Source organism: Phocoena phocoena, chromosome 16 (genome assembly GCF_963924675.1).
Source record: "Phocoena phocoena chromosome 16, mPhoPho1.1, whole genome shotgun sequence".
NCBI classification, from domain to species: Eukaryota; Metazoa; Chordata; class Mammalia; order Artiodactyla; family Phocoenidae; genus Phocoena; species Phocoena phocoena.
Genome location: NC_089234.1, coordinates 7,014,587 through 7,027,051, shown reverse-complemented (window position 1 = coordinate 7,027,051; position 12,465 = coordinate 7,014,587). Strand labels below are relative to the sequence as shown.

At 53.4% G+C, this 12,465-nt stretch overlaps 2 protein-coding genes across 2 annotated transcripts in view; one reads left to right on the top strand and one right to left on the bottom strand.

Annotated features, from left to right (window-relative positions):
* Positions 1–12,465, top strand: part of LOC136136588 (5E5 antigen-like) — a 54,946-nt gene that overhangs the window by 31,306 nt on the left and 11,175 nt on the right. Inside the window, exons 4-7 of the mRNA XM_065894799.1 lie at positions 1,842–1,903; positions 2,010–2,249; positions 3,613–3,692; positions 12,040–12,150. Coding sequence (XP_065750871.1) covers positions 1,842–1,903; positions 2,010–2,249; positions 3,613–3,692; positions 12,040–12,150 — 493 coding nt within the window. The remainder of the gene's footprint in view (positions 1–1,841; positions 1,904–2,009; positions 2,250–3,612; positions 3,693–12,039; positions 12,151–12,465) is intronic.
* CTBP2 (C-terminal binding protein 2) overlaps positions 1–12,465 on the bottom strand; it is a 163,577-nt gene that overhangs the window by 142,434 nt on the left and 8,678 nt on the right. The window lies entirely within an intron of this gene.

Here is a 12,465-nt window from a genome sequence, read left to right as displayed (position 1 = left end):
CACTCAGTCTGTTAGCTGTGCAAAGGAATGGGCTTTTGATTCAAGTCCCACCCAGGTTCCCGTGCAGCAGCCATCACCAAAGAGCTGCGTCCCTGCAGGTGACTGAGCTGCCCGGAGCCTCGTGCGCTGAAGGTCACTCTCCAGCCCGAGGAACCTTGGCCGTTTCTATTATGGATGCAGCAAATTCATTTGTTTTTATCTTCTCCCCTCCTGGTACATTCCTGGTACTCAAGAAAAAGTAGCTATATTATTATTATATACCCAGCAAATTAATGTATTTCTAATATTCCCGAATGAAGGCAAAGGCCTTTCTTAACCGGCTCCCTGTGAAATAGTCATTTGACAACTTGCACACCTCAAGCATGTTTGTCCAGCGAGGCCAGCTGGGCCCGGGCACACATCAGCAAGCTGCTCGCCCCACGGGCACAGCAGTGGCTTGCCCACTCCCTTCCCTCCAAGTCCGCTGCAACTTCAGGATCCACCCAAGGGAAGCGGCTTCCCACCTGTTACCTGTGTCAACCTGTGGAGTTACCCTGCGCAGACAGGAGTGGAGCCCCAGGAGGGCGCTGGGGAGGCATCCCGAGGGCAGGACGCCTGCAGGCCCTGGGGCTGCCTAGAAGCACAGCCCTACTGTGCTCACAGCTGCGGCTCCACGGGGCTCAGACTGGGTGAAAAGGTCCATGGGGGCTTTACTGCTGCGGACGGCACTACTGAAGATGCTTGCAGGGCCCTTCAGGACATAAACCACTCCCTTCTCTGATGTTTAAATAAAATCCAGCATTCAACTTTTTCTGTAATAATTCCAGTGTTTGGGCAACCTTTCTTCCCTGGGCAAGGATTGGGAGGGAAACGCGGTCTCAGGGTAGTCAGAGCAGTGTCTGGGCCCCAGAACTGCACGGCAGCTGGGTCCTGCAGCCTGTCCAGGCCAGGAGGACTCGGGTCTTCCCACTGGCTGGCGGTGTTCCCCACCCCACCAAGTAAGAACTGCCAAGGAGCGGAAGACACACATACAAGCAGCTCAAAACGCTGGTTCAAACAGCCCTTGTCCCACTGGGGTGCCAACACTGGGTGCTACTAACCCTGGGCTCCAATCTCTTTGCATCTGGAAGCCCCCCAAGTCCTCTAAGCATGTGCCCACGTCTCCACCGCACTCCCGGCATGCATGGCAGTTCACAGACGACCACCCCAAAGAGGCCAAAGGATGCTTAGACAGGAATTTCAGGTCAGGAATCAAGGTCAGGGTTAGTCTGCGCTCTCGCAGGCATCAAAGGGTTTCCTCACAGTGAACGCAGGCAAAATGCACCAGGAGCCACTCAGCACGGTGAGCGCTCTCCCTGCCCTGAGTGCTGGGGCAATGGGGGGAGGGGGGCAAATCCTGAGCACTGAGGAGACATCTCCAGCAACAATCAGGACACTAATAAATGCGGTGAATCCCGAGTTAACAATTTAAAACATTCCAAGATTCATTTCCTAAAATTCCCCACAACTGAACGAAAATAAAGAGAATACTTTAAAACCAGGAAGAGAGTGAGTCGATGCCGACTTCCTTCCCAAAGTGCAACAGGGACCACTCACAAGCACGTGCTCTGGGCGGAGAGCGGCAGCAGCCTCATCACGCAGCCCCTGCTCCGAGAGAAACCAGGATCCTCTGCGACACGCAGGAGCTGGCAAGCGTAGGATTGGAGGCCAGGACTCTGGCTCTAGGGTGGGACGCTGACCCAGGTGACCCACTGCTGGCCTTGGCAGTCACTGACCTTCCCACAGGAAAGCACACGGGTCCCTCTGGCTTTTGGCAAACCACCCCTCTTGACCACAGAACGGTGGCTGCCCTCTACCTGCAGGAAGCCCAGCGGGGACCTGCGGGCTGCCCTGCGCCCCAGGAGGCACAGGGACCCGGATCAGCGTGGGGCGCAGGATTGCTGCGAGCAAACACACTGCCTGGCCCTCTCCTAAGCCACTTCCCCACGGAGGAAAGAGGGAGTAGCCAGCGGCCCGGCGGTCACTTCCAGTCCCCCTGGACCTGGAGCCAGTGGCCGTGGTGACAGAGGAGGTACCCACTCCCGGGCGGGCACCTACCACGAGGGGCTGCAGGAACACGGTGGAGGAGGGCGAGCAGCTACAGTGTGTGTGTCCCCAGAAAGCCCAGGGACAACGGCCCGAGATGCACCAAGGCCCAAGGTGTGGACGTGGAACTGCGCACTCCTGGGGGGAGGGGGGCCCCTTTGGGGGCCCGTGGATTCACGGGGCAGGTAAGATTCCAGCCACAGTGACTGGCCTTTGAGCCAACCTGCCCAGCCTGGGCCAACGTCCTTAAGTCTCGGGCATCCCTGGGATGACATGGGTGGTGCCACTCGGGCAAGTCTGTCTGCCGTGGCCTGGAGTGTCCTCCCGGGCCAGGCGAAACCCTTGCATGTGATAGACGTCCTAGAAAATCCTGGCACCTCACACGAACATCTACGTACCTTTTTCTCCATACTTCCCGGGCTGGCCTTTCTACTATCAAAAGGGGGCAAACTGCATCAGTGGTGGGCAGGATGGAGGCATAATCACAAAGGGCTCCGGGAACCTTCCTTGGTGACGGAGTTGTTCTGCAACCACGTGGTTTTTACACAGCGTTGGTCAAAACGTGCAGAATTGCATGCTGAAAGGGTGAATTTTACTGTACGCAAATTATATCTATACAACATTCTTAAAAAGTTGATCCCCTCAAAAGCCCAAAACAAATAATAAAAACAAATGACAGGCCCTGTGCAGTAAACTGCAATCCCACTGCAGCCAGAGCAGTCTTTCCAAAAACAGGGCGGCTGTCACCTGCCGCCACCTGCCCCACCCCTCCAGCTTTCCCCAGGAAGCCACCTGGAAGAGTCGGCACATCGACACACGCTGGCGCAGACGCCCTGAAATTGAGCGGCACTTCAGTTTTGTCAGGAAGGTCATTTCGGGACCTCTAGCAGTCTAGCGGCCAGGAAATGAGAAATGAGATTCTGCTCATTACTATGCCATAACTGCTCTTAACTGTTCCACCTATCATGTTAGCATCATCACACTCCAACCTCCTGGTCAGCAAGCGGGGAGTGGACAGGCTCCCACCAGCCGGGGGCGTTGCGTCTGCCCTCGCTGCCATGGGCATCCCGCGGCCTGCAGCATGCAAGGGGCGAGTCCCTGAGCCCCCCCCAGGGGCCACACACATCCTTGTCCTCATGTGGTGGTGCTGAGACCCCAGGGGTGTGTGCCTCGATCCAGAAAATCCAGGGACCGACGCTGAAGGGGAAACAGAGGCAACACTGGAGTTCACCCAAGGTCACGAGGCAAGCTAAGGGCAGAGCTGGGATGAGCTCTCCCCCGCTGGTCCCTTCTATCAGTGAGACTGCCACCACGCACGCCCCTGCAGATGACCTATGTGAGGCCAGAGGGTAAGGCGACAAAACAGCCTTCGGCCCTACCTTGCGCCTGCCCTTCTCCGTGGAGGGACACGGAGGGATCACGCCCAGGGGCTCCACAGTGAGATGGAAACTCATACTCTGGAGTAAGACAGGCTGGGTTGAAACTGACTGACCCAGCCATGTACCCCCAAGTACGAGAGCAGGCCCCGGCCTCCTCTCTGCCCCACAGCCCGTCGGGCACCCGGCCCTGTCAGAGTCCCAGCCACTCCTCCGACAGCCGGCACCCTCACTGTCTCCGTCACCTACCCGGTGAGTCCACCGCTGGTTGGGTCTCCCAGGCACCACGACCACTGCTCTAAAATGCCACGTCTGGCGGCAGTAGATCTCAACTAAGGATGCCCTGTGACCCTCTGGCCCTCTCTCAGCCTCTCTGGTCCCAGCCCCTCCCACTCTTTACTCCTACAAAGAAAGAATAACGATAGTGCCCACACAGGAAAGAACTCACTAGCAGTGCGTGTTGAGGGTGTGTCATGAATTAACACACTGGCCCCTCACACACACCAGAGGTGGATACAAAGAATGCCCACCGGGCTTCCCTGGTGGCGCAGTGGTTGAGAATCTGCCTGCCGATGCAGGGGACACGGGTTTGAGCCCTAGTCTGGGAGGATCCCACATGCCGCGGAGCAACTAGGCCCGTGAGCCACAACTACTGAGCCTGCGCGTCTGGAGCCTGTGCTCCGCAACAAGAGAGGCTGCGATAGCGAGAGGCCCGCGCACCGCGATGAAGAGTGGCCCCCGCTTGCCGGCAACTAGAGAAAGCCCTCGCACAGAAACGAAGACCCAACACAGCAAAAATAAATTAATTAATAAACTCCTACCCCAAACATCTAAAAAAATAATAATAATAAAAAACACAACAAGCTTCTCATTATAAAAAAAAAAAAAAAAAAGAATGCCCACCACGCTGCTGTGAGGACCCAGGACACAAGGAGGTGGGGACCTTCCCCAGGCCTTCAGCCAATCCCCTGATTAGCTCTGGGACCAGAAGTGGACTTCTAGGGTTCTGTTCTTAGGTGCTACGCGGTACTTCTTCAGGCCAGGGAGAGCACCAAGAACACCCGTCAGTCCTTCCCTGACCCCTCAGCCTGGAGACAACCCACCCTCCACCCCGGCACTTGGGAAGCACCCTACCCCCATCCCAGCTCTCCGTATTTCAGGATAATCCTCCTTTGCTCTGGCTTGCAGTCCTGGCATCGGGCACACAGTAGGAGCTCTATCTGCTGAAGAAGCAGATCTTTGTTCAACAGGCAATTTTCAGAAGAAGCAAATGCATCTCAATGTCACTGCATACATTTCCACAAATCAATCCCAACTGAGCTACCTTAGCATATACTGTAAAAATTTAAAACCCTATGCATAAACTATTATATATGTATTTTTATTTGATCTACTAAGTTATAAAGCTTTCCTCAATCTCTTACAGGGGGTTTTTCCAGTAGTGCATAACTGCTCAATTACACTGCCTAACACTACAACATTGCTTTTGGGAATATCTCTGTTCGTGCATTCTGCTTTATTTTGTATTTAATCTCTACTAAGATGTCTATATGAAAATAGATAGGTATGCTAGTCTTCATAAACACCATAAATCATAAAGTCATTGCTTTGCTAACCCAAGTCCAAAAGCAGCCCCAAAAGAAACCGCTAGGGCCCCAAAGGTTCCCACTTCTCATATTCAAGCACAGTTGGAAACCTTTTAACATGTGGCCCCAAACACTTAGCTCTGTGCCACTCTGCCAGGTAAAGGTTAAGTAATGGCTATTTCTCTCACAATAAATGGCTTGGCACGCAACTCAAAAAGCACCTCCAAACCGCCCCCAGAAAGCAGTTACCCAAACCAGAAAGGGCAACTCCTTTCTGCCCAAGACCACAATTGCCAACCTCACATCAAGGGGCAGATGGAGACCCCTTAAATCCTCATCTGAGGACACCGCGCGTGGCCTTTCAAGTTCACCCTTCAACCAGCACAGGAAATGTGCCAAAGGCTCCCAACTCTAAAATGGATGTATTAGGGCTTCCCTGGTGGCTCCATGGTTGGGAATCCGCCTGCCAACGCAGGGGACACGGGTTTGAGCCCTGGTCCGGGAAGATCCCACATGCCGCGGAGCAGCTAAGCCCATGCGCCACAGCTACTAGGCCTGCGCTCTAGAGCCCGCGAGCCACAACTCAGAAGCCCGCGTGCCTAGAGCCCGTGCTCTGCAAGAGGAGCCACCACAACGAGAAGCCCGCGCACTGCAATGACGAGTAGCCCCCGTTCGCCACATCTAGAGAAAGGCCGCGCACAGGAACGAAGACCCAATGCAGCCAAAAATTAAAAAAAAAAAAAGATGCATCACCCTGCACGCCTCCCCGCTTTTAAATGTGTACACACACCCCCATCCCTAGAATTGGGTTATCTGAATAACACAGCCTTTCTTTAAGCAGCTTGGTGTCGGTGAAAAAGAACCTGTTCAGATCCTGTGCCATCATTTATTAACTGTCAGCCCATCCATGTGGCTTGAGACCCGACTGCCGATTCCAACCACTGGGAAGTATCCACACTGCCTCACTCTCTCCCGTAGAGGTTGTCACTAAAAAAATAAGCACGTGTATGACAAGGTGTTTCTACAAACAGAATAAAGGTAAGCTGTCCTCTAAATGGCAACATAAGCTACCAGCCTCACTGAAGCCTACTAGTTAATAAATTCACCAATCAAGATAAAAAGGATTTGCCACCAGACGTGTTCACTTGCGTTTCTAAAACAGAAGGTGTCGTCCCCAAATCTGTTTGGCAACACGGATGAAATAATGCACAAGTGAGCTCCTGGGCGTAGATTCCATCCACCTACACAGAGAGGTGGATGTGCCTTGCGCCGGTCTCTGCGCTCAAGGAGAAAGTCATCAACTCCACTGCATCCATCTTCGACTTTGATACACAAACCTTCCAAGTGTGCTTCACTGCGTGCGGCTCACAGTGTACTAAAGTATGATCTGTAAAAACAATCTCTCTCTTTGCCACTACGCCGTGACACAGCCCAGCCTCCTCTCAATGAGCACTGCTGACTGGGGTCAAGAGAAAAAGCTAAATGTCAAGTGCATCCGAATACAGAATCAGCTCCAGTTTTAACGGGCACACACGAAACTTCCCTCAAGTCCCTAGGAATGTCGGGTGCTGGTTGAGGGGACAGAACCCCCACCTTAAACCAAATAATGAGACCAGGTCAGGCAGAAATCCAGATTTCCACTTTCAAATCTATTCATTCACATGGGGGAAGAGGATTCAAGTATAAAATCTTTCAATCACTGATCGTGCCAAACACTCGATAACGAGACTCAAGTGTGTGGGTGTGTGGCGGGGAGTGGTTTGTTTTTAGAGAAAGACAGTCTGCGTGCTGTTGGCAGGCTCTGGGCTGGCTGCGCTGAGAACCACCCGGAGGAGCTTGCAAAAAATACAGGTGTTCTGGCCCCACCTGGAGCTTCTGCAATGGAACTTTGGGTGGAGCCCAGGAGACTGACTCCTGGCCAGGGGTGCCCTGGGGCTCCACCTGCTCCACAGGCCACCCTGTCAAAGCACCTGGGCAGCCAGCCGGCCCTCCCTGGGAACTGTGTGAGTCACTCATGTGAAAACCACCAAGCCCACAGCCAGCTTCTTGCCACTAAATGCACTAAGTATGTGTGCCCAACTCAGGGGTGAGCTGAAGGGTGCTAGCACTCACCTGCTCCCTTCTGATACAACAGGGCACTAAGGACCTCTCTCCCTGCTCCTGGGAAGACCCTAATTCCAACTGTCTGTGCTCGAGGGAAGTCGCAAGACACAGCGTGCACAGCTCGAGCAGGGCAGGGGCAGAGGGCACTTATTCTGGTACAACAGCACCACCGTAGCTCCTGATGCTGCCAATGACAGTAACCACCAGCTGACATTTGAACACTTCCCGCCTGCATCAGCTCTTCTTTACCGTGCGCATTTGCAAATGTGCAAATAGGACGTTCTGGCCCTTGACCTCGGAAATGCCCTTGCATTCCACCACTAGCTGCCTCCCAAGGGCATTTTCAAGGATCATCTCGCTTTCCAAGTGAGATTTTTTAATGGTATGAATTAAACCCAAAGAAACTGCTGGTCCATGAAATGACCAGCCGCCCGGAAGGTGACAATCGGGTCCCTTCCACAGACTTCGGAAGGACACCTTCCCCAACACGGCCCCCAGCCCCACCTCACCATTTCATGCTCACCTGACCCTACGACTCGCATCTGGAGCCCACAGGCAGCAGGGAGCCGTGACATTGCTGGGGCGCGGGGGTGGGGGTGGGTTGGGGTGTCACGTCCACACCTATGTGGTTGCCCAGGCCGTCCCTGGAAGTGAGTGAATGCCCCGGGAGGGGAAGATTTCCCAGGCCCAGATCGGGACATACAAACACCCATAGCACATCGGCCACCCAGCTGGACCCGGGCCAGTCACCAAAGCTGCTGCTAAGTGCCCACCACGTGCCAGGAAGACAAACCCAACACACTGTTCTCTGGGAAGCAAGTTCACTGCCACAGCACTCCAGAGGCCCCCACGGGTTAAGGGTGCTGGCTGTCCTCAGGCAAAGGAGGGCAGCACCCAACCCCTCGCTTTTTCTTCCTTCTCTGGGAAGGGAAAGTAGGTCTTAAATAGAAAGTAAATATTTTACTGGGCATTTCTCAGAGTGACCTAATACCGAGTCACATTCCACAGTCTAAAAACAACCTCCTGAACGGTTTTCAGTTCATCACTTTGGCCCCAGGAATGGAGGAGAAGACGGGATGCTCCCTAACGGAGCCAGCCTCCACCCGCCCTTCCCAGTCCCTTCCCGGTGCCTTCCCGGTCCTGTGTGAGGCAGACTCAGGTCGTTTTTAAGAGCACCAGGATCTGGATCTCCCACCACAAACACTTCTCCCTGGGCCCCGCCCTCTTCACCTGGCACTTCCCCTGACTCCGTTAAGACTCATCCATTGTTTAAGTGCAAAGGATAAAACCCCCCTTCCCTGGTGGACGCATTCGCCTAGGACAGGGCCCACTCACCATCTCTGTGACCAGCAAGTCCCATTTCCCACCCTGCACAACCAAGGCAGTCAAGGCCCAGGGAGCACAAGGAAATCTGCTCCAGCTGGCACACGGCATCTCCCGGCAGGAGCAACTGATTTACTTATTTATTTTGTATTTTTATAAAGTTAACAAACACGTACAATGTGTCAGGCCTGCTCTAAACTCTTTATAAATATTACGTCGTCGAATCCTTGTAGCCCACCCCATACTTACCCTTGCTTCCGATTCAGAAACGGAAGCCCTTTGCGAGGGCTCGTGAAATCCCGAATGCAATCGTGTGTCTCATTCCATCCTTCCTTTTTCCCACACTTTCTAGAACAGTCTGTCACATCTGATGCCTCTTCCTCTGCTGGTGGGGACGTGTGTTATCTTGGGGGCAGGGCCGTCCCTCCTCGGGCCCAGGCTCAGCCCTGGCAAAGGAGGCAGACATTCACTGCCTTGGTGGGACCTCTCCCTCACCGTCAGAGTGAGTCCCCAGGTAACACTGAGGTCAGCTCAGTGCTCCAGGGTGGCCCAGAGAAAAGCTTTTGGATCTAAGCAGGAGCCTGACATGCCAAGTAATCACCAAGTTGCAAAACTCCCAGATACAAGCACGGCCAAAAAGTGGTCCCTGCGCTGACCCTGCCCTCCTCCTCCTCCCCGCTAACGACAAGGCACCCAGACCCAGCTCCCACCAGTCGCTCCCCCCCTCCAAGACCCCAGCTTGCCCACTGCAGCTACAGAAGATGAAATAAATTAGGAAAAAACCCGTTAATCTCCCTTGCAGAGAAACCTTTTTGAGAACCAGAGTTATACTTGCAATGTGCATTTCCAGCGGTTCTGCTGAGCTCTGAGGGGCGTCTAAGCTCTTGGGTCGTCTGAGACACACATCAAGAGCACAACCCAAACAACTGTTAGTCACAGCCCCTCGCCCTTCCTGCCCCTGGGACACAGGAGACTCGAGTAAGGCAAGCTCACAGTTACCGCAAAGAAAACTCAAACCACTCTGAGCTGCTTTTCTCTGCCCACTACTTGGAGCGCATCTGGCCAGTTTAGGGAAGGAGAAAATTACGCGCTGTTCAAAGCCCTCCTTAAATACTCAGGAAGACATCACTACAGATAGAATTCCAACGTTAATTCTGAAATCTCCTGGCTTTTGTCAGATGAAGACACATTCTTAATCCCAGGCTTAGCTGAGAAATGAGAAGAAAGGATGTTTGCATGTGGGGGAAAGAAAAAATCCTCAGCCCTGAGCGAAAAGCAGCAAACACCTTGGAGGAACAGGGAGAATAAACAGAACTCTGCACAAGGCCAAGGCCGAGAAAACTAGGGTCTCAGGAAACCTGGTGTACTCACCGTGGCACCAACAGGGCATGTGGGGGAAACCTATCAGATTTCCCTCGTGTCCTTCCGGAGGAACTCGGGATGCCAAGCCCAGGGGCGTTTCTGCAGAGCCAGGGATCCCTAAACGCGGAAGAGGCCAGAGATACACACCTGCAGACCCAAAAAAGGTTCTGGGACCACCCACAAATCCTGGCTCTCGGCTGGCCAAGGCTAACAAAACTATAAGGGCCATGAGAACATTCCTGTGCTTAAATGCCTTCAGACCCGGCCACATCCACCCTCCAGGCAGAAGGGCCCCCATGGAAGCAGCTGCTTCTCCTTCTCGGGTCCCACCGAGCACCGCTGAGGCCTGAGAGGCACGAGCTGGCTAATCCTGGCGTGCCTTCACCTACCATGCACCACCCTTTCCCACGGGAAGTGAAGCAGAATGGAGACCCTGTTTGAAAACTGCAGGGGGGACTTCAAATAGGCAGAATATATTCATGACCTAAGCTGGACCGGACTAATTGGTCAAAAGCCCCCGACGCCGCACCCCGCACCCCGCGCTGCCCTCAACCTCCAGGAAACAGGGCAGAACCCGAAGCCTGAGACAGGGAGTCTGCAGTGTCCCCACCACCACCCAGGCCCACTGGAGCCTTGGAGCACCAGCTAGAACTTCAGGGATTTATTTCCCAAGCACACACGTGTCTGCAAGCACACACGTGTTCACGAAAGGAAGAGAAGCATGGTAAGGCAGAAGGATAATCTTGTCATTAAAGGAAAGCCTGTTTTTCAGGAAAATCTCCACCTTGCGGGGACCTTACCCTAAAGGAAGCCAAGGTCAGTCGGAGAGCTCCCACATCGCCTGCTCCGGGTGCCTTTCAGGTGAGTTAATCACCCAGGCAGGGCTGGTCTCCAGATTTCAGGACACACCCAACTTTGTGCCATTCCCTTTCAATTCTCTGATAGCCTCTTTGAAAAGAAAGCTGTTCCTTTTGTTAGGGAGTATTAATTCAAATTCCTTTCCAAGGCCAACACAAATGCAGGGCCGCAACCCAAAGGAGGTTTACCCAGCAGAATCAAGTTTCTCGCCAGTTTTTACAGGAGTGGTGCAAACAGACTATTCCAATTAGGTGAAATCCTCACCATCTTCCCTGTCTCTTTTCCCAAATTCCCCCATGTTGAACACAGGAACCAACTCCCACTGTAAGATGTGCATAATGGATCCAGCTGGAAAGTGAGAAGCAGCCTGAGTGAGGGAGGGGAGCGCCCCACCCACCTCCAGCCCCTCCCCCCAGTGAGGGGCACATGCTAGGACGGAGGGGGCTCACTTGAGAAGACTCCCACTGAGATCACTCATCCAGACCACAGACTTGTCGAGTACCTGGCTACTAAACCCAATTTTACCAGAAAAAAAACAAAAACAAAACAAAAAAACCTGAACACTGTGAAAGCTAGCCACACGATCTCAGGGCATGTGTGTGTATGTGCGTGCTCATACACACACATGTGTGTTTGCTGGGTGGGGTGGGGGGGGAGGTGCACATCAGAGACACCCAGATAGAGGCAAGGGAGGAAATGAGATCAGGAGGACAGAGGGGTCTCATTTGGCGAGCATAGCAAAGCCATCCCCAAATGTACTCAAGTCCCAATCAAAAGCCAAAAGCCTCAATCAATTACAGAGAAACCAGAGCCAGGTGGAATTGACTGCTGGCTCCCTTAGTTGCTGAACTCCACCCCCTCCCACTGCCTCCCCCCTCCCCCGACGCTGTTTCTTGATTGGTGAAACAGTGACTATCACTTCTACCTCAAAGAGCCCGATCGATAGCACTGTGCCTAGCCCTTGAGGTCCTTCCGGTGTCTGGTCTTTGCCGGGACAGCGAGTCTGTGGTCCAGAGGCAGAATTCTCCCTGTGCACCCAATGGGGCCCCCCATCTCCTGAGCCTGCCTCAGGCTTCAGATCAGGAGCCATGCTGTTCATTAACTCAGAAAGTGTAGTGAATTTAAAACAGGCCTGGTCCAGGAAACTATCTAGAAATCCTTCCTTAGCATTAGATTGTGAGATCCCAACAAAAGACCACTAATCAAAGAAGGAAATTAAAACAAGCCAGACTTCTCACAGTTCCATGTGATCCAGAAGCAACTCTGGGCCTGAGAAAGATACTTGTTTCTGAGAAGCCATCTGAATCCTGGGGAGAACATGCCAGATTCAGGCCAAGCCTGAACCCTCACCTCCCCTCTGCTCTCAGGGCGGCGGGGAGAGCGGCTCCTTCACCAGGGAATCCTGCCCGGTCCTCACTTCCAAGAGCCTGTTCAAATCCCAGCTCTACCACTTGGAGGGCAGGGAGGACGATGGACAAGTCAGCCAAGTGTCCCCTGTGCCTGACACCCCATCCACCTTGTTGTAAAGGTCAAATGCAACACAGGCCAAGCGTCCAGTGAGAGTGACAACGACTCTAAGTAAAGGATCAGTCAAGGGTAGTTACAGTGTTACTTTCACAAAAATAAAAGAACTACTTAAGTGGTCTGCGTGGACTTCTTGAGAATCAAATTTAAGTTTGCAAGGATAGAAAGAGCGCAACACACAGAAATTCCTCCACCAAGGATAAGAGGGGTGCAGGGTGGAAAAGCCCGTTTCATCCTGGCTCTGCACTTACTGCCCCTGCAACCTCTAG